At 41.6% G+C, this 25,435-nt stretch overlaps 5 protein-coding genes across 6 annotated transcripts in view; 2 read left to right on the top strand and 3 right to left on the bottom strand.

Moving 5' to 3' along the window:
* The first annotated feature begins 6,030 nt into the window (after nucleotides 1-6,030).
* Nucleotides 6,031-8,296, top strand: LOC124178620. Its single transcript, XM_046562106.1, has 3 exons — nucleotides 6,031-6,314; nucleotides 6,426-6,500; nucleotides 6,580-8,296. Exons 1-3 carry the CDS (start codon nucleotides 6,200-6,202, stop codon nucleotides 7,236-7,238), a joined length of 849 nt encoding a protein of 282 aa, XP_046418062.1. The 5' UTR covers nucleotides 6,031-6,199; the 3' UTR covers nucleotides 7,239-8,296.
* On the bottom strand, nucleotides 7,958-9,689 carry LOC124178618 (putative nuclease HARBI1). Its single transcript, XM_046562104.1, has 4 exons — nucleotides 9,347-9,689; nucleotides 9,111-9,253; nucleotides 8,862-9,042; nucleotides 7,958-8,702 (listed from the first exon to the last, which is right to left on the bottom strand). Exons 1-4 carry the CDS (start codon nucleotides 9,515-9,517, stop codon nucleotides 8,073-8,075), a joined length of 1,125 nt encoding a protein of 374 aa, XP_046418060.1. The 5' UTR covers nucleotides 9,518-9,689; the 3' UTR covers nucleotides 7,958-8,072.
* A 206-nt stretch (nucleotides 9,690-9,895) lies between these two features.
* Nucleotides 9,896-11,262, top strand: LOC124178231 (piggyBac transposable element-derived protein 4-like). The gene is made up of 2 exons (XM_046561468.1): nucleotides 9,896-9,990; nucleotides 10,413-11,262. Exons 1-2 carry the CDS (start codon nucleotides 9,896-9,898, stop codon nucleotides 11,260-11,262), a joined length of 945 nt encoding a protein of 314 aa, XP_046417424.1.
* Nucleotides 11,263-12,952: 1,690 nt separating this feature from the next.
* LOC124178614 overlaps nucleotides 12,953-25,435 on the bottom strand; it is a 26,992-nt gene continuing 14,509 nt past the window's right edge. The window contains exon 4 of one of the 2 annotated variants that reach the window (XM_046562098.1): nucleotides 12,953-17,109. In XM_046562098.1, the coding sequence (XP_046418054.1) occupies nucleotides 13,228-16,824 (3,597 nt within the window). In that variant the 5' untranslated portion in view covers nucleotides 16,825-17,109 and the 3' untranslated portion in view covers nucleotides 12,953-13,227. Of the gene's footprint in view, nucleotides 17,149-25,435 lie in introns of those variants that run through there. The other variant, XM_046562097.1, reaches the window with a different exon arrangement.
* LOC124178229 lies at nucleotides 17,236-18,527 on the bottom strand. Its single transcript, XM_046561467.1, has 2 exons — nucleotides 17,435-18,527; nucleotides 17,236-17,375 (listed from the first exon to the last, which is right to left on the bottom strand). The coding sequence occupies exons 1-2, from the start codon at nucleotides 18,525-18,527 to the stop codon at nucleotides 17,236-17,238; spliced, it is 1,233 nt and encodes a 410-aa protein (XP_046417423.1).

The raw sequence follows: 25,435 nt of genomic DNA, 5'->3' as shown, positions 1-25,435 counted from the left end.
CAGTGGACAGGTCACACTAGCAGAAGAGATTGTTTGAAATTATTCTTGCAAATATGAATCACTTATTCCTGAAACAACCAAAGTCACATTTTACAAGTGATTTTTTTTATCTATTCTTATTTAGTGTTCAGGAAATAGAAAATTTTTGAAGATTGCGTTTTTTTTCTACGAGTAGTAATAAACAAGTCACTTGTGAAGCTAGCCATTCTTTTATAGTGAATTGAAGCTGTTGACCAGAAAAAGAATTCCAGACTAAAATCAAAGTAATACTTAACTCAAATTTTATTGCCGTAGATAATAAAAATAATAATAATAATAATAATAATAATAGTTTCGAACGTTGTCGTGTGTGCCATGCACGATACAGAGCATTTGTTAATGCATTAAATCACATTTCGCAAATAGTGTGGCTTAAGGCCTTTGATCTTTCCACTGTCAATGTGTACCTATAATTTTGAGCATAATATGTAAAGATGAAGAGTGAAAGAAAAATGTTATGTTTTTGGTTTTTAAGTAAAATGTTATATTTTTGGTTTTTAAGTAAAATGTTATGTTTTTGGTTTTTAAGTAAAATGTTATGTTTTTGGTTTCTAAGTAAAGGTCGATCTCAAGTAGACCGTAATCTCATATCTATATTTCAAGCATATCCAAGTGAAAAACTGTTGTGTTTTCTAAAAGTATACATATATGTACAGTATTATCATGTGAAGTGATAAATATAAAATAACGTGCAAGTTGAACTGTGTGCATTATTCTATTGAAAAAAATTCAGCAACATAACATCGAAATATTACTGAAATGTTATATTGAAAGATTGTAGAAATATTGCATTGCAATGAAATAGGAGGACATTGCAACAATGCTGCAATATGTCCGCAACGTTGCCCGCAATATTACTAATGTTGCATGTTACATTGCTGCCAGGTTGCTACAATATTGAGTGCTGTGCGGGAGTATATTCTAACTAATATAAATTGTATAAATATAAAATTGTATATATTTTACACAAATGTTATCGACGACGAATTTTATTCATAATATTGTTTATTGATATTTACATGATAGTGTGTTTATTATCTAAGATTTGAAACAATTGTATATATATTTTCTTTTAACTTTTCTTGACGGGTTTCGGTACAATATTTTCATTAATATTAATTAATTCACTTATCAATAATTACACGTGACGTGTTTCTTTTTTTTTTTTCATTTTTAAATGGAAAGATCGCAAAATGAAAAAAAATCTCAAAGTTTTTCTTCGGTCATATACTTCATAATATTTCTTTCTACGTAGAGTATGATGTCAGAAGATATAACAAGTATAACAAGTATGAAAGTTAAAGATGGAAGAGGATACACACCACATGTCCGTTCTTTTGCATTATCTTTACATTTTTATTCGCCCAAGGCTTACAAATACGTTCGAGAAAAATTCAATAAACATTTACCATCTGTGTCAACTATAAAATCGTGGTACAGAGTAGTGGATGGCTCACCTGGGTTTACAGATGAATCGTTTAAAGCTATTGAATTGCGATGTAAAGAGAAGAGTGGCATAGTTAATTTGGTTCTGGATGAAATGTCAATAAAAGAAGAAATAATTTATGACAAAAAAGAATTTCACGGAGGTATAAACTTCGGGACAATACAAAATACAGGCTCCGCTTACTCTGATAACGACAATCCGATCACAGCAAAAAATGCATTGGTTTTAATGGCTGTTTCCTTGAATGAAAACTGGAAAATTCCAATTGGTTATTTTTTAGTTAGATCATTGAATGCTGAAGAGCGCGCAAGTATTTTGAGATTGGCATTCGAATTATTACAAAAAGCTAATTGCAAAGTTTACTCAATAACTTTCGATGGAGCTGCATCGAATATAAGTATGTGCAATTCTTTAGGTGCTAATTTGAATTTTGGACCGAATTTTAAACCTTACTTTACAAATCCGGCGACATCTGAAAAATGTTACGTATTTTATGATTTTTGTCACATGATTAAATTAATTCGGAATACTTTAGGAGATCACAAAATAATAAAAACTGTTGACAATAAATCTATTTCATGGTCATACATAGAGAAATTGCACGATTTACAATGCAAAGAAGGATTAAGAGTAACAAATAAGTTAACTAAAAAACACGTTCATTATCAAAATAACAAAATGAATGTAAAATTAGCCATACAAACACTTAGCGAAAGTGTCTCAAAAGCTTTAAACTTTTTACAAATGATAGATGATACAGAAATCCAAAAAGACTTTCAAGACAGTTCAGAAACAGCTTTATTTTGCTTAAATTTTAACAATATGGGTGATATGCTAAATTGTAAAAATAAATTTTCTAAAGGAGAATTTAATACCCCGCTGACTGATGATACCTATTCCAAAATGAAAAAGCATGCTCTGAAATTTGAAAACTATATTATTAATTTATGTAATGACAAGGGGACACCGTTAATTAATTCTCAACGAAAAACTGGATTCATTGGAATGATTATAGCTTTAAGGAATATATTTCCTCTTTATGATAAATTAAAACAGGAAGGGATGAGTTATTTATTAACTTATAAGTTGTCTCAGGATTATATTGAAACATTTTTTAGCGCCATCAGAAGTCGTGGAGGTTTCAATAATAATCCAAATGTTTTACAATTTAAAAGTGCGTATAAGCGTTTATTAGTAAAGCACGAGTTAAAACAATTTGAAAATGGTAATTGTGCTTTTGACAATGTAGATATTTTACATGTATCATCTAACACTAAAAATTGTCACGATCAAATTGGGCATGCAGATTTGCTTCGAGCTACTGAAAATCCTGATATTTCAGATCATGATTATATTCGTTATTGTTGGGAACTAACGCCATTCGTCGAAAATATCGTTTTGTACATAGCTGGTTATGTTTCACACAGAGTTTCTAAAATCATATTCTGTTCTGTATGCCAAAACCAGTTAATTTCAGATGAATCACGAGAAACCATGCCTCTATTATCTCTAATAAAAAATAGAGGACCATTTAAAATACCATGAAAAGATGTTATTAGTATTTGTAAGATTTCAGAAAAAATAATTAGACAATATTCGCATGAATTACTGAATAAAAATACTAAAACTACTGTTACAAATCAAATATGTCAAAAAATTGGAATAATGTTTCATGATAAAGAGATGAACGAACATGTTTTACTCCAAAATTTTTCTGATAATCATCGTCATCAGTTATGTAAATGGATTATTGAAGTATATTTAAACACGAGATTTTTCTACGAAGCTAAAATATTGTCGGTTAAAGATAATTATGTTCGGCAAAAGTATAATAAACTCATTTTATTTTATAATCAATAAAAAATTAACAAACTACATTATATAATTTTTTGTGTTTAATAAAATTGTATTAGCTGAATTTATTTTTATTTCCAATTTCACTAATATTGTTACGTCCAAGCACTTGATATATCTTTATTAACTTGTCATTTTTCAGAAGCATTTGCGAAAAACAAAAGGAATATGAATAAGGTTTGTTTGATTCTATTTTTTAAGAATACTTCTAGAATTTAATGAAAATAAATTATTTTTTTACATTCTTCCAATCAATAAGAACTTCAATATTTATTATCATTTTATATTATCATTTATATTTCAAGAAAAAAATTTTTTTCTTCAAAAATCATAAAAAAATTATTGCCACGATATATCTTATTTGAATAACTCTCCTTTTTCCCCTCTGCGCACAAAAGAATGCGCAGAACTGAGTTGGGTCCACGGAGGATAGAGAAAGTGATATCATCTGTTTCACTTTATCGAAATAGCTTCCACTTATAGAAACTGTCCATATAGGAGTATTACATATATGGTTGTTTCATCACAGTCGTACGGCGTGGCCGGTTGGGTCTATAGAATTATGCCTCGTGTCTCATTCTCCGATCACTAGGTAGTACCGCTAGAGTACGCAGATACCGCCACAAGCTTCAGCGTCTAAAACTTTTCCAATCAGCTAGCCGGCTCATGCTGCCGCTCGCGCTCGTCATAACGCTTTTTGTGCGCGAAGCGAGAGGCCACAGCTCAGCACGTGGGAAGTATTTTGAGGTTAACAATGGGAAGAAAGAGGAATCGTTCACCTTCGTTGAAGAAGTTGAACGCTCAGTTGAAGGAGGTCCAAGAGCATATTGCTAAAAAGTTAAAGGAAGATGGGCTACAGCCCGACGACAGGGTGAATAAAAATGCGGATTTAATCAACGAATTACTCGAGGCTACACCGCCGTCTCCGCCGCCGAGAAAGGAGGACGTTGAGACAGATTCAGCAGGTAGGTCAAGTGGTCAGAGGCACGTTTGTTCAGAGGCATGGTTGCTTGGAAAAGCGATGAGTTTACACGAGAGGTAAAACAGATCGCACATATGGACGACGAGCTCACACGAGAGGTGAGAAATATCGTACGTTTTTGCCGATGAGCTCACACAGAAAGTGAGACATGTCGGACATTTCTACTAGGTTTATGCAGAGACCTCGGTGTCGAAAATGTATAACCTAGAAATCTTGCCCTTCTAGATTCGCAAGAAGACGACAGAGAAGCGTCGGACGATCTAGAGGAGGACAAAGAGAACGATGACTCGACTAATCAAGCGGGCACAGACGAACCGCCGACTGAAGAATTCGCGGAATTAGACAGCGAGACGCTGCAGCTCTTGAGTGACGACGAGGAGTCGGACAAAGGCAAGAAATTTAGTTTGCATCCTAAGTTAGCCAGTACTTGGCAGAAAATTTTGTCGGAAGGATTAAAGAAAGAGAAAAAGATGGCACTGCTGGACAGATACCCGAGAACGGGAAATTGCCCCTTCCAGACGCCTAAGCTCAATGTTGAGATTGAAGCGAGTATTAAGGAAGCCAGCCTAAAAAGAGATAAATTTTTTACGGCTGATTTGGACCTGTGTGGCTCTAGTCTATCAGCTTTGGGATCTGGAATCTCCATGATATTCAATGGCTCGACACAAGAAATCGATACCAAGGAATTGTTGACGAGACTAATTGAGTCAGGCAAATTAATGTGCGAGTTGCACAATCAATTAATAAAGGCAAGAAAAGCCTTTCTCTATCCATGCGTCGACAAGAAAGCTCGACAGATCTTAGATAAGACACAGCATGGAGAATTTTTATTCGGTCCCGATTTATCACAGAAGATTAAGACTGCCAAGGCGGTAGAAAAGTTGGGCTTGTCATTAAAGCAACCAACGGCAGAGAAAAAGCCGACATTCCAAGCGTCGTCATCTTTAACCCTTTGAGTGCCGGGAGCCGATATATCGGCTCCTGCTACACTCGCGAGAAGTGCCAGAGCCGATATATCGGCCCGCGCCTCGTAGCGCTTTACTATTCGCATTGCGGAAGAACTCTATCTCAAAATAAATTTGTAATACGTTATAAATGATCTAATTTCACTATGAGAGAATTAAGAAAAATAGTTTTTCGTTTTAACTCTTTGTGGACGAAGACCTTTTTCTATCGCTTGGAGGTACCGAAGTCTAACATAAACACCGATGGTCGCCACTCAGGTGATATTCGATCTGCGGCGTAAATCGCTGTGGATTTGGACCCTTATCGGTACTTGTCGACAGTGTTTTGTATAACAAAATAACATCGCATTCCCGCAGCGAAACGTAGGATCAGTTAGTTTCTCCACGATCGTTGATGTGAACAGTATATTTCGTCCCATTTACAGTTTGAAAGCGTGTTTTGTGTTATTACCGTTGTTTTTCGCTTGTGTCAAACATTGTTGCTTTTGAGGAAAATTTTACCATCAACCGTTTTATAAAAAAACCCGTCATGGATGACGCGGAAATAGTCCGAATGATTGACCAGTTGAATCTAGCACATAGTGACGAGCAAGAAATCGTGGCACCAAGAAGTCGGCATCCACGTAAGATCTACAGTGATAGTGAAGCGAGCGATGATAGCGAATCAGATAGCGTTTTCGAGTGAACACTCCAGATCCCCTCTCAGAACGCTCTGAGAGCAGTTCCCCCACTCTTGGAATTCTGTCCGAGCGATCTCGGAGTGATCTCGCCACGGTCTTACATATTACGTATATGTCTTACATACGGCCATTTTGTTATCTCAAGCATCATATTTTTCTGTTTTTCATAAGAATTTGATATTGATACTGTACATCAAAATTAACAGTGGATATCCAATAAAAAAAACACAACATGAGCGAACAAAAAAAAAAGAAACTTCCATTTGTGTTCAGGAGGATTGTGTTAGATGACGACGAGGCAGGTATTGAAACAGATGCCGGCGTGTTATGCGAGGTTATGATAAATGGTAAGAGGGTACAAAAATGTATTTCTTTTTATGAAATTTGCAGAATACTATAAAATGATAAATTTATTAATGCAATTCATGACCATTACACTCATTTATTCTTGCCCATAGGTACAAAAAACATCTCATATGTTCCCAAAAGTTTTCTGTCAAGCCTGGGTATTGAACTGCCTAAGAACTTGCACGGTGAGTTTTTGGAAAACTGTAAAAAAATTTTTACCTTATAACGATGACAAATACATGAATGACAGTCGTTTTTTTATAGATAAAGAAAATTGCTCGTCCAAAACAGTTGATACTTCCGGGGATAACCTAGAACGTGACGTTAGTATACAAGCATCTGGCAGCACGACTGCTATTCGGACTGTTTCGCATGTATTGCTGCCAACGTTCAATAGCTCCAATGCTACTGTGAAGTGGGATGACCATGATACCAAAATGATGCTCGATCTGTACGCCGAAAACTTGAACCACGTTGGACCATTCAAAAAGTTCAAAACAAAAAAAAAGATGTGGGAACACATTGCGGTTGACATTTCAACAACCTTCAGTAAATATGTAAATGGTCAACAATGCGAGTCACGATTTAAAACTGTAAGGAATCGTAAAGGTTTAGCTGTTACTCATAACAAGCAGTCGGGCAACGACGCGAAGGTTGTGCCGTACCAGCAGGAAATGGACAACATCAGAAGTATAGACGACAGTGTTCAGCCTGAAGTTCTTGTGTCTGTGGGTAACACCCGCGTATTGAAACAAAAACGAACAGAAGATGCTGCAAGAGGTGGAACTAAAAAAAAAAAACAAGATCCTCTGCTCGCTATGTATGTTGAATTGCAAGAAAAAAAAGAAGAAAACAAAGAACGTCGGCATCAAGAGAAAATGAAAATCTTCACGGAATATTGTCTGAAGAAGCAAAGTGAATAAAACTGATATTTATAGAAAATTAACTGGTTGCACTGGCGTGCACCAAGTGCAGTTTCATCCTTTTCTGCCATAGACTTTTGAAAAATATGATGATATACTCTGTGTGCACCAGTGCAACCAGTCGAATTAGCTATTATAATATTACGTATGATCATCACATTAATATTATATTTTTTTGTTATATCCTTCAAATTTATTTGTTATATTATTAGTTCAAACTTAAAAAATGTGATATTTACTCCCAACCTGTTAAAATAAGTCTCATCCAAAGTATCACAAACAAATATCACTGGATACATTATCAATTCGCACTTTAAAAAATATCCAAAAAAGGGCCAAGCTCAAATTAAATTGCAGGAATTGCAGTGATACTTGTTTGCGGTATTTTGATTTTGAACATTAAGAGATGTGGCCCCGACAAATATTCGAACCGAGCTTTGTTGCACGACAAACTTACTTCAGGTTAGAATAATCAAACCAGTGAGATTATTTATCGGTATCATGTCACGTCAATGTTGTGATAATGTATCCTGTGATATTTGTTTGTGATGTTTTCTTATCATTCGTTATAATGTTTGATAAGGTTAATTTTTTAGTCAAAAAATATAAGCAACGACAAGGTTTTATAAAATGTATTTTTATTTCTGTTAATTAACTCCACATCATAATTTTTCAACCATCAATTTTAATAATTTTTCATCTTTAATGATCTAGACCTCAACATTTTCGGTAGGTGAATATTTTATGCAGCATATCAGACATTACAGTAATTATTTTTTACAAATCTTATAAATTGACAAATGATGTACGTTACAAATCGCAGTGCTTCTATATTTACATGAATTGCCTGGACAGCAAATTGCGTTTCAATACACCTAAACGCCGAGCTTCATCGTTTATAATAAACTCTGCTTCAGGCTCAGGTTCTGCCATGTAATGTTCAATTCCATCCAAGAAGTCGTTTCTTTCGATACATAAATTATGCATCACGCAGCATGATAGTATAAATTTCGATGTCTTTAAAACACCCCACATATCTGTTCTTATTAGTTGCCTGAATCTTTGCTTTAAAAGCCCGAAAGCATTTTCGATTAAAACTCTTGTTGAACAGAATCGCCTGTTATATTCTCTTTGTTCATCTGTTAAATTTCCGTAATCCCGGATCGGTGTCATCAGATTTTCACATATCGGATAAGCAGAATCTCCGAGTATATGAAAATCTGGGCCCATTGATAGCACGGTAGGGCGAATAAATGACAAAGTAAATACTCTCGCGTCATGAATTTTTCCTGGTATTCCAGTAAACACATCAAGGAACTTCTTCTTCGCATCGCATATTCCTTGCAAAGTCAATGCCGTTGTATCGTGACGATTAACGTAGGTCGACTTAATTTTATGTGCGGGTGTACGGATGTTTATAAACGTACCATCAATGCATCCGCATACTCCTGGATATCCTGCAATCTGAAATTTATATGTATTGTGAAACTCGTTCTCGTTGCTGCCCCTAATTATACCTGGGTGAAAATATTCCCTAGAATCTGGAAAAAATTTTCCTGAATATTTCAGACCAATGCAGAGGAGATGTGTTTTAACATGTTAGTCAAATATTCGCTACCTTACCTCCTCAAATTCCTCACAAATGTCTTGTTTCTCCTGCAAGGTACGAGGAAATCTGATAACCAGTGGACCCAATTCATCTGTTAAATAAGTCGTTACACTTTCTATCATTGCGTGCGCTGTTGACAAACTCAAACCAAAGAGTTGAGCTACAATGCGGTAAACAGATTTGTTACCTGCAAACCTATTAAGTCAAAAAAATTAATAAGTCATCGCAAAATAAAAAACAAAGTATCATTAATTATCACTCACCATAAATAACATAGAATGTACTCTTCAGCAGTTTTTATTCTCACACCACCGAAAGGTGGTCCTTTGGGATAATGTTCGCTCTGTTCGAATAAAGCTATTAAATAATTGCAAGTTTCTCGCGACACTCTGAAATGACTTTTGAACTGTAAAAAAGAAAACAATTGTAGTTCAAGCATCCAACTTCCTTGGAATTCAATAGTTCAATAAATAAAGATATTGTGAGGTTATGTACGTACTTGTTTATCGTTATAGTGGTTAACAACGTCAGCGATGTAATTTTGGATGCGCGGAATTTTTCGTCTTCTATTGGCGATATTCCGCAATAACAAAATATCTTCTTCATCATCGGAATTCTCTGACGAAAATAACTCCTCGATTATTCGCACTTCATGAACTGGCTCTGCCATACTTGTTTTGCTCGAACCGCTCTGACCCCTGCTTTCCGAGCAGATTTTTGTTCATAGACCAATCAAAATTTAGTATTTCAACCGTCACTCGAACATGCGGTCGCTACACTCAACCTGCTCGGTTTTCACTCGAACACAAAACTCGCTCCTGGAGTGCTCTGAGAGCGTTCACTCGAAAACGCTAAGAATTAGAGGGAAACGATACCGAGGAAGAGCTGAGAGATTTCCGTGAAGTTACCGTGGCCAACGACAGCGAATATAATCCTCGCCCACAATTTATGGAGATTGCTGGGCCTAAACATATGCCAGCAAGAAATTCCATGCCGAGAGCGTATTTTGATCTTTTTTTTACGGAAGAATTTTTGAGCTTATTGAGAAATGAGACGAATCGATATGCCAGGCAGTTCCTCAATAGAATCAATGTTCCCTCAGGATCCAGAACAACAGAGTGGAAGGCAACCACAGTTTCAGAAGTAAGGGCTTTTATTGCTGTGCTCTTGGAAATGGGTATAACACGTAGACCGACACTTTTCAGTTATTGGTCAACAAACCACAGACAAATCCCATGGTTTGGCCAAATGTTCAGTCGCAACAGATTTCAATTAGTTTGTAGGTTTTTCCACGTAGTAGACAATGAAAAATTACCAGCACGTGATAATCCAGAATATGACCCTACAGCGAAATTTCAACCAGTCGTTATCCATGCAAACAATAAGTTCAAATTTCATTATTCGCCTAACCAACATCTGAGTATTGACGAATCATTAGTCGGCTCGAAGTGTAGAACGTCGTTGATTCAATATCTGCCAAATAAAAAGCATCACAGGTGGGGTATCAAGTTTTGGATGTTGACTGATGCAGTTACCCATTACTGCTTATCGTTCTTCTGCTATAGAGGAGCTAGGGATCAAACCGATAAAGAAGAAATAAAGAAGAATGGTCTTGGCCACGTCGTGATTCATAAATTATTGAATATGGGCAATTATTTTATGAAAGGCTATCACGTGGTAGCAGACAACTTTTTTACAAGCATTCCCTTAGCAAGAGCACTGTTTGAAAAAGGGACATATCTGACTGGCACAATCCGCAGCAACAGGAAATATATTCCATCATTTATGAAGACTAAATTGCAAGAGGGCGCATCTAAGTACGCCCGAAATAATGAAGTCTTACTATTAGCGTACCGGGAAAAAAAGTCGCAGAAGAAAAATGTTTTACTGATGTCCACATTTGAGAAGGCTCAGAACAAAACGACTACAATCAGGAAAAGGAATGCACAAATACAGGTCGAAAAACCAGCAATCGTAGCTGAATATAACAAACACATGGGAGGCGTAGACACGTCAGACATGATGCTATATTCATACTTAGATGAAAGAAGAGCCATCAAATATTGGAAAAAAGTAGTTTTCTCCATTTTCTCCCGAATGGTGTTGAATGCCTACATATTATATCGGCACAATACAGACGGCAAAACCAAAACAAGACTGGAATTCATTACTGATGTTATCCAGTCGATAACCACTGAATGGTTGGCACTAAAGAGGATAGCACACGACACACCATTAGCGGAAACTTCAACAAATGTGCCCCGCATAGGTGTACGGAAACTGCCTGAAAAACTGGAAAGGGTTTGCGTGGTGTGCAGCAGAAAGGATGGTGGCCCAAAGAGAAAATCACGCACAGTTTGCAATAAGTGCAACAAAGGATTGCATGGAGTGTGCATTAGTAGCCACGAATGCTAAATAAATTATTTGTGTGAGTTGCAATAACAAAATTTTACACATTTGCAATATATATATATAAATATTTATGACAACATAATTTTGTTTCAGCAATGTTATATTACCGATAACAATTACATATTTCGAAAGAGATAATCCGCCTGGCGCCTACCGTGTACCTTCAAGTTATGTTTTATTTTTGTTATGTAATATTGTTTATCTTGTTACAAAATATATTGGAAATACAAAGTATATGCTTCATTATAATTGACCCATATAAAATTGTGGTGAAAAGATGGCTGTTTGTATGTGCAAACACGTTTTGTACGAGAGAACTCAACTTTTACTTCATTTATAAACATATATACCTTTGTTTTTTCTATAATTCTCAAATGAGTACAAAAAAACTAGTGTCATTGTTTCGTTCTGTATTTCATCTATAATACGCAGCTTTTTGAATCATGTAAATATCGTTTCTCGTTTGGTTTTTATAAGCATTTTCCCGAACCCTTGTAAAACTGTGAAATTCGGCCGGTTTTTCTCGCATAGGCACCTCCATTTCGCCCGGCACTAAAAGGGTTAAACTGGCGAGGCCCGTCTGCACGAGGCCGAGGCAAGGCGGGTTTCAGGCGCTTCCAGAGAAACTCCAGCCAGTACGGATCGCAAGGATTCGCCCGCCAGCCGAACCGTCAACAGAACAACCAGACGCAACAGAACCCGACCAGCGCGAACTTCAAGAAGTAAAAGCGGTAGGTCGTATAGCGGGACGTTTGAAACAGTTTTTAAATGCCTGGTCCGATATAACGAGTGATTCGTTTATTTTGCAATGCCTAAGAGGGTATAGAATAGAGTTTAGTTCTAAACCATTTCAAAAGAAAGCTCCGAGACGTAATTGTTTAAACAAAAAAGACGAACCCCTTTTGGGAGAAGCTATAGCAAATTTATTAAATTTGGGAGCGATTAAGAAAGTTTCGAAATCAGGTAAACTATTTGTTTGATCTTATTTTTTAGTGCCGAAAGCAAATAAGAAGATGCGATTTGTATTAAATTTGAAGAAATTAAATAGGTTCATTCCTAAAAATCATTTTAAAATGGAGGATTTTAGGACAGCTTCGAAATTAGTTTCAGAGGGATGTTTTATGGGTTCGATAGATCTAAAAGATGCTTACTTCTTAATTCCGTTGCATAAAGCAAGTCAAAAATATGTATGTTTCGAATGGAATAATGTGAGGTACGAATGGAATTGTATCCCATTTGGACTGAATGTAGCCCCCTGGTTACATACGAAAATTATGAAACCAGTAGTAAATTTTCTGAGGAGCAAGAATTTGCTATCGATAGTGTATTTAGACGATTGGTTATTGTTGGAAAATGAGATCCCTCTCCTAGTTGGAGCGACATGGCCCAAAGAGGCGCTGGGGAGAGTCTCCCGAACTCGCGTCTGCGTACGCCCTCTTGATTTGGAGGCTCTCTCGCCCAGGCCGCCCTACTGTAAAACAACACTGTTAAAGCGAGTAACAATAGAGGAATTCGGGATCTGGTCTGATACAGTTTGTCACAATAAAAAGAGAAAAATAAAAAAACTGCGCGCACTGAATTTGGCAAAAAACAAAAAATTATAATGATATTTATTGTACACTATATACAGTTAGCGAATTACCCGAATAGATACAATGCCAAGAGTGACACGTGGCAGCGAATGCACCCAAACACAATTAGTTAAATAATTGATTTAAAGCGAATTTACACACAGTAATTTTGGTTAACAGAAGCCAAGCAATTAGAAAAATTAGCTGAGAGAAGAACACGAGGTGATCTTGAGGTAGCCGAAAGAAGAATAATGGCGGAAACCGTTAGAAAACGAATCTTCTTCCCCGTGAGGAAGACTAAGCATGTCCCATAGCTAAGAGCCAATCAGAAAATTCATAGCGAATGACGTCAGAGAATAGCGAAATGCGCAAGTGTCAGTGAATTTGAACTAGAGATTCATTGATTGGCTATCGATTGTCGGGTGATCTGTGCTCTGCTTAGTGCTGCCTTCTTGCTGCGGGTAAGCCGAACTTCGCTTCGCCCGGGCAGTTTGGGTGTTGACTGAACATTCTCCCCCGGGTTGACGGCTGAGACGTCAAGATCTTCAATGGGCAGAACACATAGTTTCGCAATTGGTCGGGTCAATTCCGTGGTAGCTGTCTTCAGTGTCACTACGCGGGTATGTCCGTCCTTCCCTGGGTGGATAGCGATTACCCTAGCGAGTGGCCATTTGGTAGGTGGGAACCGCTCATCTGTGAGGAGCACCAGAGAGCCAACTTTGATGTCGTTGGACGCCCGATGCCATTTGGAGATGCCCTGATGACGTTGAAGCACCTCGTTGCTCCAACGTCTCCAAAACTGTTGCAACAGTTGCTGTAGCAACTTGTACCCAGTTAGCGTCGATTCCGTCGTTGAAGGTAGCGAAGGTTCCGGTACAGCGGTGAGTGGTTCTCCAATGAGGAAGTGACCTGGAGTTAGTGGTTCCAGGTCGGCAGGATCTTCCGAGAGTGGGGCGAGAGGCCGAGAATTTACCACGGCTTCGATCTGTGTCAAAACCGTAGTGAGCTGCTCGTAAGTCATCAGATGCTCTCCGATAGTTCTTGTGAGATGGAATTTGATAGACTTGACGGCAGCTTCCCATTTACCTCCAAAGTGCGGAGCTCCAGGCGGATTGAACTTCCAGGTTGTGCCATCTGTAGCCAGTAAATGTGAAAGTTCTCCCAGTGATTTTGATCCTGATGCGAATTCAGCCCTTAGAGTTGCATCTGCACCCACAAAGTTTGTACCACAGTCCGAATAAATGGTGTGGCAGACGCCCCGGCGACTTGCGAACCTCCGATACGCTGCGATGAATGCGCCTGTAGAGTAGTCCGTGACGAGTTCCAGATGTATAGCGGAGGTCGTGAAGCACACGAAAACTGCAATCCACCCCTTGTAAGTTTTCGCTCCACGACCCTGGAAGGTTTTCAGAGTGACTGGCCCAGCGTAGTCTAATCCTGTATGTAGAAACGCTCGTGCGGGAGTCACTCTAGAGGGGGGCAGTTGTCCCATCAATTGCTGTGCTCGAACACCTCGGTGTCTAGCACAGACTACGCAGCGTAAGATGTGAGATCTGACTGGTACGCGGCCACCAATAATCCAGTAGGATTGGCGTAACGCAGCCAGAGTCAATTGCGTTCCCCCGTGAAAGTTCCGTTTGTGGGCATGATCGATGAGGAGTGACGTCAGCAGTGAGTATCTAGGCAGAATCGCTGGATTTTTCTGCTGACTGTCCAATAGCGAATTTTTCAAGCGGCCACCGACTCTCAAAATTCCGTGATAGTCGACAAAGGGGGTCAGCTTGGCGAGTGGGTGATTTTTTGGTAGGAATCCCCCGTCAGAAAGCAGCTTGAGTTCCGATGAGAAGTACTGGCCTTGTGTATATTTGACCAGTAGCCATTTTGCGGGTTCCAGGTCTCCAGCAGATAGCGGGGTGGCTAGTGAGGACTGTGGCACCTTTTTCATTCGGCTGATGGCACGTAGACAGATTCCAAGCGTTCGAACCAGCGAAACCCAGCGAGAAAAGCGTTCTAAGAGAATTTGCAGAGGATGTGAATCTGTTTTAGCGAATGTCATGAAGGTTAGACCTGGTCTCTCTTCCTGATGAGTTGCGGTCGTAGCAGGTGGTTCAATAGTTGGCCAGTTTTCTTGGGACAAACTGAGCCATTTTGGACCCGACCACCAAAGCGGGTGTTTCAGCAGTTTGCCAACTGACAGTCCTCGCGAAGCACAGTCAGCTGGATTACTTTTCCCAGCGATAAAGGTCCAGCGGCTTCCAGGAAGAGTGTCTTGTATTTTCGCAACCCTGTTGCGTACGTAAGTTTTCCAGCGAGAGGGTTGACTTTGTATCCAAGCGAGGGTTACTGCAGAGTCAGTCCACAAATAGATTGGTATTTGCTCCAAGTTAAGTGTTTTTCGCACGTAGAGAGTAAGTCTGGTGAGAAGTACGGCAGCGTTCAACTCCAAACGTGGAATTGTGAGTGGTTTCAGAGGGGCTACTTGAGTTTTGGAGCATAAAAGTGCAACTGACGAATTCCCCTGAAGATCCGTCACCTTCAGGTAGACCACCGCAGCCATAGCGAGTTGGGATGCGTCTGAGAACCCGTGGAGCTCTGCAGACACATTCTCCTTGAGATTAATCCATCTGTTTACCCGGAGGTTAGCAAGGTTGGTGAGGTCCGCTCGAAATACCGTCCACTTGTGGAGTTGTGTCGGAGCCAATTGATCATCCCAGCCCAGTTTTTCAAGCCAGAGTTCTTGCATGATCACCTTGGCTTTGATGATGATCGGAGCGAGGAATCCCAGAGGATCATACAGACGAGCAATTTCAGACAAGAGTGCCCGTTTTGTTGCTGGAGGATCTTCAGGCAAGTGATAGTTGAACTGGAATACATCGTGGTGAGGATTCCAGCCAACTCCGAGGACCTTCACCGTAGTATCTCCGATTTCCCGTAGCGAGTTCACTGGTTGATCGTTTGGTGACATTGTAGCGAGTAACCGAGCGCTGTTACTTGACCATTTTGTTAATGGGAAGCATCCAGCTGCACAGAGTTCCCTGGTTTGTTTAGCGATTGCAATCGCTTCCGTCTCTGTGTCAGCTCCCCCGTAGATGTCATCTACGTAACGGGTTTCAGTCATTGGAGCTACTGCCAGCGGGTATTTGGATCCTTCGTCCTCTACTAGTTGCAGTAGAGTCCTGACAGCAAGATAAGGAGCACAAGTTGTGCCGTATGTGACCGTAGTGAGGGTGTACGCTTGCTGAGAATTGTCCTTGGTCTTCCAGAGGATGGACTGTAACGGCCAGTCCTTCGGATCTATGTCAATTTGCCGAAACATCTTTGTGATGTCGGATCCAAAAAGTATTGGAAACCGACGAATGCGGAGTAGTACATCGCAGATGTCTACTTGTATTTTTGGCCCAACGTGTAAGATCCCATTCAGCGAAACTCCTGATGAGGTGTTGCATGATCCATTGAACACTACTCTGAGCTTTGTAGTAGTGCTCTGTTCCTTGAGGACACCGTGATGAGGTAGGAAGCAATGTTGTTCCGGTAGATCTGCCATAGAAATGTGTTTCATGTGACCCATGTTCTCGTACTCAGACATGAAGTTGTGGTAGAGGTCACTGTAAGTAGTGTCCGTGCTCATCCGTTTCAAAACCCGACGCAGTGAAAATTGTGCGGATCTCAGTGAATTCCCAAGTGCTTCTACCTTGTCCTTGAGTGGCAAGTGCACCACGTAACGCCCATTTGGGTGACGATAATGTGTGGATCTAAAGTGAGCTTCACATTCGTCCTCCTGCTCACTATAGCGAATGTGCTGCTCATCATGCGGTTCTTCCTGGTCCCAGAATCTGGAGATCAGATCCGGTAGCTGTTCGTCGGCTGACACGTGCAGAGAATTGGCCGAATATTTCGTAGCAGTTGGATTGACTGAGCCGTAGACAATCCAGCCCAAGAGGGTTGACTGAGCAATTGGCGAATCAACAGGCCCTTTGCGAATCTTCTCATTCATGATGAAAGCTGCAGGTGCTGCTCCCAAAATGATGTCAATTGGTCTGGACTGCAGAAATTGCGGGTCAGCCAATTGCAGTCCCAGTAGATGCGACCATTTCTTGTCGATAAGGGTGTATGACGGCAAGTCTACCGCCAACACAGAGAGAATGTGGGCCTGTATCTTTAGCGAATTCTTCCCATATAGCGAATGTAGCTCAACAGTGCATGAGCCCAATGTGCGGCCAGCAGATGTGTTGCCGATGGCCCGTAGGCCCACGTTTGCGGATTTCAGAGGAAGTCCCAGCTTCTTGTGTAGCGAATTCGTCATGAATGACAGCTCAGAACCTTGATCTATCAGAAGTCTGGCTGTCAGAGGAGCTCCCGTTGTCGAATATACCCTGAGCTGCCCGAAGCAGCAGTCGGTTGAGGATTAGCCCGAGATTCTTCGTGGATGGCCGTGTGGTGCTTGTTGCCACAGTGGCGACATCTTGTAGTGGTGCGGCAGTCCTGTGAGCGGTGGCGTCCCAAACAATTCCAGCACAGTCGGTGATCTTGAACCATAGTACGGCGCTGTGCGACAGAGGCAACCTTAAATTGCTGACAGTACAAAATAAAGTGCTTTTGCCTACACAGTTGGCAGATGCCAGGTTCATCTGTAGCCTCTTTAGGTGTATAGTATACTTGAGCGGTGGAACCAGAGGGGGTACTTGCAGTCTTGCTGGAATGTGAGGGTGACCGTGTGTTTGGGGGCTTGCCAGAGGTTTTTAGCAGCTTGGAGGTTGAAGCCTTGTCCTCCTTGGGTGAGGTTGGTCTTGAGGTGACTCCGATGGCGCTGATCTCCCAAGCGCGTACCTTTCCGATGAGGAAGTCTTGTAATTTCTGGTACGCCGGCAGCTCATTCGAGATGCCCAGGGTACTCTCCCACTCCTCCCTAAGTTCTGGTACCAGACGTCTGAGGGTGACGAAAACCAGGATAGGGTCCCAGTCCGCAATGGAGACTCGCAAGGTTCCCATCGCATCGATAATTTTCTGTGTCTGTAATACAAGTGCGTTTAGCTGAGGTGCCGAGTGATTAGGCACTGGCTCTGTGGTGAGGAGTTCCTCCAAGTAGGTGTTGAGAAGCCGACGAGGGTTATCATAACGCGCGACGAGGAGATCCCAAGCAGCAGGGAATGCCTCGTCTGTGAGAGGCACGTTTGCGATGAGTGCCAGTGCATCGTCCTTGAGTTGTGTCTTGAGGTAGGACATGCGCTGTGCCCCAGTGAGTTGTTCGGCATCAATTATGAGGGTGGTGAATAAGTCCCTAAACCCACGCCATTTCGTATAATCCCCGTCGAATGTCGGTAGTTTTATGTGAGGCAATTTAGTAGAGGATGGCCCAGTCGCGAAAAATTGTGTAGCATCTGCATGCCTAGGTGTCGCCTCTGCCTTCAGGGAGTTCACCTTGGCCTCCAAGCGGGTCTGCAGGCTCCCGTACAGCGTTGCACCACGTTGATAGACCTGAGCGGTGTGGTACTCATGTTCGAGCACTTCTTCGTGCTCCTCGTAAATGCGTTCGTGCAAGGCCTCAATACGGTCGACGGTTCTATTGACTAAAGCCAACTGGGCCATGGCTTGCTCGAGAGACATCGCCTGAAGTGCCTCAGGCGTGAGTCTTTGATCAATGTTGGCCAGAGAATCAACCCGGTCCTGCTGCAGCGCAGCCTTGTTGTTGAGAGACATGATGCGAATAACAGTGCTGGTGACCCGGAACTAAGTTTTCGGTCAAATGATACGGAAAAGTTCTATGTACCGGTGTACACTGACCGCCAAAGGCGACACCCGATGTGTCCAGCGATGCCTTTGACACTTAGCTTTTCACCAGATTGGCACTGCACAGCGAATACACCAAATGCTGAACACGAATTGTTAACGTGAGAAATAACCCAGAGAATAAGCCAAGCACAATTCTATTGTGACCAAACCAGCACCGATCCGGCTCGAAGGACCAAATGTTAAAGCGAGTAACAATAGAGGAATTCGGGATCTGGTCTGATACAGTTTGTCACAATAAAAAGAGAAAAATAAAAAAACTGCGCGCACTGAATTTGGCAAAAAACAAAAAATTATAATGATATTTATTGTACACTATATACAGTTAGCGAATTACCCGAATAGATACAATGCCAAGAGTAACACGTGGCAGCGAATGCACCCAAACACAATTAGTTAAATAATTGATTTGAAGCGAATTTACACACAGTAATTTTGGTTAACAGAAGCCAAGCAATTAGAAAAATTAGCTGAGAGAAGAACACGAGGTGATCTTGAGGTAGCCGAAAGAAGAATAATGGCGGAAACCGTTAGAAAACGAATCTTCTTCCCCGTGAGGAAGACTAAGCATGTCCCATAGCTAAGAGCCAATCAGAAAATTCATAGCGAATGACGTCAGAGAATAGCGAAATGCGCAAGTGTCAGTGAATTTGAACTAGAGATTCATTGATTGGCTATCGATTGTCGGGTGATCTGTGCTCTGCTTAGTGCTGCCTTCTTGCTGCGGGTAAGCCGAACTTCGCTTCGCCCGGGCAGTTTGGGTGTTGACTGAACAAACACGCTTTCTTTCTCTCGTCCCACTTCAAATAAAGATTTTTCTTTCGTTATATTGTAATCCGCTCGCATCGCTTTATTTAACCCTGCGAAACCTGCCACGAACTTAAATAACAACAGGTTATGGGCCCAGGGAAGTGAAGTGAACAATATTTTGTGAGATATAAGAAAAGTAACTTCCGCGATCGCGTGTTCAAAATCGCGAGTAGTCCTCATAGGTTAGCCAGCCTCGTGCAAAGTGCAAAACAGCCATGCCGGACAACGAACTCACAAAAATTGAAAAACTCTCAGGAATCGATAACTGGAATTTATGGAAATTCGAAATTCGAGTTCTCATTCTCGCGAGCGGAGCGATCGAAATAATAATTGGAAATCTGACAAAGCCGGTACATTCGGCAACCGAGACGACAGCTGAGGCCGCCGCTGCCTTCGAGAAAAGGTTAGAAAGATGGACAAAGCTCGACAGTGCGGCTCAAAAAATAATTGTGCAGACGGTAAGTCGACAGTGCATGCTTCACATAATAAATTGCGAATCAGCAAAAGATATGTGGGACAAGTTGCATGCGATATTTGAAAACAAAAGCGAGGCATCGAAGCACCTCCTGCAACAAAATTGGTACTCGCTGGGAAAAGATCCGTCGGATGACATATCCATGCACATTGCAAAGATAAACGACTTAGCGTGCAGGTTGAAAATCCTTGGAGAGCCAGTATCGGATAGCATGATCATTACCAAAATATTAATGACTTTGCCGCCTTCCTACCAGCATTTTGCAACAGCGTGGGACTCGACAAGTCAACAAGAACAAACGCTGTCAAATCTTACTGCACGTCTCACCATGCAGGAACTGCGACTCGGCACAGCGGAGGGCCAAGGAAACACAGCGTTTTCAGCGAAGGCAAGCGACAAACGCCAAGCAAAAGGAAAGAGACCCGGCCGCTGCAACCACTGCGGAAAAGCCGGGCACTGGAGAAATCAATGTCGCAGCCTAAAAGCCACAACGAGCAAAAATCAGCAGAGCGGTGGATCAGAAAGCAGAGGCAGCGCCTTCGTAACAGGTATGCTTAGTGCAAATGTCTTATCGTCCGAAAAAGCTTCTACGGACTGGTATTTAGACTCCGCTGCGAGCAAACACATGTCTCCGTATCGACAATGGTTTGTCAAACTTGAAAAACTTATCGAGCGAATTCCAATCAGAGTTGGAAATGGAAACATAATATGGGGAGAAGGCGTGGGAGAAATAGACATCCTCTCGTTCAACGGGTCAAAGTGGGAGAAACACCACTTGGCGCCAGTACTTTGGGTTCCGCAACTCAAGTATAATTTACTCTCTATGTCCTCAGCCCTCGATAAAGGATTGGAAATGACCTCAGATAAGCAATTTTGTAACCTAAAAAAGGATAAGGTTACAGTCGCAGTGGGAGAACGCTTCGAAGACCTGTACAAAATGAAATTCAGGGTGTGCGCTCCGGACACTGAGGACAGCAAGTTGATTCCGCAGCGAGCCAACATCAGTGAAGACGCTTCGCTAAAAACGTGGCACGAAAGATTGGCGCATCAAAACATTCAGCACGTCCGCAGCGTCCTACAAAAATGGAACATAAAAACGAAACCGGTCAGCGATTGGTCTTGCGACGGTTGCGCGCAAGGAAAAATGAACAGGAAACCCTTCCCGAAGAGTCAATCCCAGTCGAACGAACCAGGTGAGCTGCTTCATGCAGATTTGTGTGGACCAATGGAAAATCCGTCCATCGGAAGATCCAGGTATTTTTTATTGTTCAAAGACGATTTTTCGCATTATAAATTCGTGTATTTTCTGAGCCAAAAGGACGAAGTCAAAACATTTTTCGAAAACCTTCTAAAAAACGTTGAAACTCAACTTGGGAGAAAAATAAAGGTTTTAAGAACTGACAATGGCCTCGAATTCACAAATAAAGAGATGAAATCCCTCATGCTCAGGAACGGAATAAAACACGAAACCAGTGTTGCCTACACGCCGGAACAAAACGGGGCAATTGAGCGCGAAAACCGGACAATCGTGGAGGCAGCGCGAAGCATGATCCATGCAAGAGGCTTGGAGTTGAGACTCTGGGCAGAAGCGGTCAACACGGCAACTTTCATCCTCAATCGTACTGGAACGAGCAGCATCCCGGGAAAAACGCCGTACGAATTGTGGTTTGGGAAACCACCCAAAGACATCAACTTCAAAATTTTCGGAACTAAAGTGTGGACGCACATTCCGAAGCAAAAAAGAAAGAAATGGGACCCAAAGGCCAAAAAGGGCTACTTCGTAGGCTACGACGATTGCACCAAGGGCTTCCGGGTGTGGTATCCGGCTGAGGCCAAGGTGAACACGCTTCGCGACGTCAAATTCATGTCTGAAACAAAGGGCACATTCGAGCGAAGAGAGGAGGAGAGCAAACACGCGACAATCAACGTGCCGATCCTCTCCAGCGAAGACGAAGAAACGGAACAACAAGAAACGACCTCGAGTGAATCGGGAGACGAAGATTTCCAAGACGCAGGAGCAGCATTGGATAACGCAGGTCCACAGCCTGAGGAAGAGGCACGACGGTTGCGGAGCAGAGAGACTCTGCGTCAGCCCCAGAGATACAGAGACTACGAATTGGACATGGAAAACCTTTTCCTCACCGAAACCGCAGAGCCAACGACCTTCGAGGAAGCCACGCAGAGCCCGCAAAGCGAAGCCTGGCGTGATGCGATGATGGACGAAATGGAATCGTTGCGACAAAACAAAACTTGGGAACTCGTGGTGCCGCCGCCAGGAGCAAAGGTACTCCCAAATCGTTGGATATACAAACGAAAAACAGGGATAGACAAAAACCACGAACGATTCAAGGCGAGATTAGTCGTCAAAGGTTTTTCGCAACGTCCGGGAATCGACTACGAAGAAACTTTTAGTCCCGTGGTGAGGTTTCCGTCGATTCGGTCCATACTGGCCATCGCAGCATCAACAGACATGCATCTTGCACAGTTCGACGTTAAAACGGCATTCCTCCACGGAGAGCTCGAAGAGGATATCTATATGAAACAGCCGCAAGGTTTCGAAGACGACTCCGGAAAAATCTGCAAACTCAAAAAGGCACTCTACGGTCTCAAGCAAGCAGCGAGATGCTGGAACATGAAATTTGTAGATTTCTTGAAAAAACACAATCTCAAGGCGACTTCGGCCGATCCGTGCGTTTTCGTCTCGTACCATGACGACAACACCTTAATTCTTGCAATTTACATCGATGATGGATTAATCGCTTCAACATGTAAAGCAAAAATTGAGAATCTGTTACAGCACTTGGCATCGGCTCTGGAGATCACAGTCGTCCCATTGGGAATGTTTCTGGGGATGGAGATACAACGCCTCCCGGACGGATCGATCTTCGCAAATCAACAAAAATACGCGCAAAAGGTACTCGATCGTTTTCGCATGGAGAATGCGAATAGCGTGTCTATCCCAGCGGATCAACACACCGACCTAAGCTTACGAGAACCGAGCTACGGAGACGAGGTCATCAACGTGCCATATCAGGAAGCAGTTGGCAGTCTGCTGTTCCTGGCCACCGTGACAAGGCCCGACATAGCTTATTCCGTGAGCGTGGTGAGTCAGTATTCCCAATCACCAAGAAAAGTGCATTGGAACGCGGTAAAAAGAATATTAAAATATATTAAAGGTAGTGTCGCCCACGGAATTTTGTTTCCGAACGAACCTAACAATTTTAAGATAAACGCCTATAGCGACGCAGATTTTGGCGGAGACAAGGGCGACAGAAAATCCACAACCGGGTTTTTTGTGCAAATTGAAAAAACACCTGTGATATGGGGCTCGCAAAAACAAAAGTCGACATCGTTGTCAACGATGGAGTCGGAATATTACGCGGCGAGTCAAACGGCCAAAGAAATAGTCTGGCTAGACAGACTACTCAACGAGCTAGTCATTAAACACAAAAGAGAAGCTCCCACGATGTACGTGGACAATCAGAGCGCCATAAAATTCTTTAAGAATCCGCAAATTACAAAGTTTTCAAAGCACATCGACGTGCGTTTTCATTTTGTGCGCGAAAATTACGCAAACAAGGTTTTTGACTTGGAGTACATCCATACAGACGAGCAATTAGCTGATTTATTTACCAAACCGCTCGCGAAACCAAAATTCTTGTATCTACGAGATAAACTCAATGTGATTGAGAGACCAAAAATTGTAAACATGTCGATCCAAAGTGGGAGTGTTGGAAAATGAGATCCCTCTCCTAGTTGGAGCGACATGGCCCAAAGAGGCGCTGGGGAGAGTCTCCCGAACTCGCGTCTGCGTACGCCCTCTTGATTTGGAGGCTCTCTCGCCCAGGCCGCCCTACTGTAAAACAACACGCTTTCTTTCTCTCGTCCCACTTCAAATAAAGATTTTTCTTTCGTTATATTGTAATCCGCTCGCATCGCTTTATTTAACCCTGCGAAACCTGCCACGAACTTAAATAACAACAGTTATGTTTTGGAGATACATATAATGATTGTTTACGAAACCTAAATTTAACTATACAGACGTTAGAGTCCTTGGGTTTTATTATTCATAGGCAGAAAAGTAGTTTAATTCCACAGAATAGGTGTCAGTTTTTAGGCTTGATTTTAGATTCAATAAATATGACAATTGAACTACCAGAGTCAAAAAGACAACAAATTGTCAATTTAATAAAGGAATTAAGAGGTAGGGGAACTTGTACTATAAGAGAGTTTGCAGGACTAGTCGGTTCCATTGTCGCGGCGTGCCCAGCCATACAGTATGGGTGGCTCTATTCTAAAGGGTTAGAGAGAATAAAGTATCTCAGATTACGAGAAAACGATTTAGACTATTCAGCCACGATGGTTATACCACATTCCTTATCAGCGGATATGGATTGGTGGGAAGAAAAAATTTCTTTTAGTAACAATAAAATTCGCCAGAATAAATTCGAACTAGAGATATTCTCTGATGCCTCAGGCTCAGGTTGGGATATTGCTTGCAACGGAGAAGTTGGTTTCGGTGCATGGAATGAGGAGGAACTTAAAAGTCATATTAATTATCTCGAATTATTGGCTGCATTCATTGGATTGCAAATTTTTTGTAGAGACAGACGTAATTGTGAGTTGCTACTTCGGATTGATAATACTACCGCAATTTTGTATATAAACAGGATGGGCGGTATTCAGTACCCAAAATTAAACCAAATAGCTATACAAATTTGGCAATTTTGCGAACTGCGAAACATTTGGGTGTTTGCATCGTACATCGCGTCAAAAGAAAACGTCGATGCAGATTTGGCATCGCGAGTGAACAACGTTAATACGGAATGGGTATTGGCGCAATGGGCATTCAATTGTATTACAAAGAAATTTGGCAACATAGAGATAGATTTATTTGCGTCTAGCGGGAACAAAAAATGCGAGCGGTATTGTTCGTGGCATCCGGACCCGGAGGCATTTTGCGTGCACGCATTTATGTTGAAATATAGATAGACAATAAAGCTGTACTAAAGTTACTAGGGATTTCTCGCTGTATCTAGTCCCTAGAGACTTTTGTAAGGTGGTACCTAACAACCTTTCTGTAAGACTCGCTCTCCTTTTCTTTCGAATGGGTAACGCGCACGGTCGCAACAAAATTAATACACGTGGTTTCTCAAAAGATATATTGTATTACAGACATATAAATGTGTTGAATAAAACAAATATAACCTGATTCTAAAACACCTAGCCTCGTTAAACATAATCCCAACAGCTTATGGGCCCAGACACCGCGGATCGGCAAAATAAACGTGGATTACAAAGCGAGGTTAGGCTACGGCGTGCAAAACGCCGGTCGGTAGAGTTCGGTAGAATCAGTGTCCGGTAGATATGGAGAAAGTGTACGTAAATACGGGCGTGAAACTCGAGGGGAGCAGCAACTGGAGTATATGGAAGTTCCAGATTAGAGTGATATTACAAGCCATAGGGTTATTTGGTTTGGTCGAGGGCAGTGTGCCAAAGCCGGTGCTAGGCGCGAAAGGATACGCCGACTGGA

The sequence above is a fragment of the Neodiprion fabricii genome, chromosome 3 (genome assembly GCF_021155785.1).
Source record: "Neodiprion fabricii isolate iyNeoFabr1 chromosome 3, iyNeoFabr1.1, whole genome shotgun sequence".
NCBI lineage: Eukaryota > Metazoa > Arthropoda > Insecta > Hymenoptera > Diprionidae > Neodiprion > Neodiprion fabricii.
The sequence above is the reverse complement of the archived record's forward strand: the minus strand, read 5'-3'. Positions and strand labels throughout refer to the sequence as shown.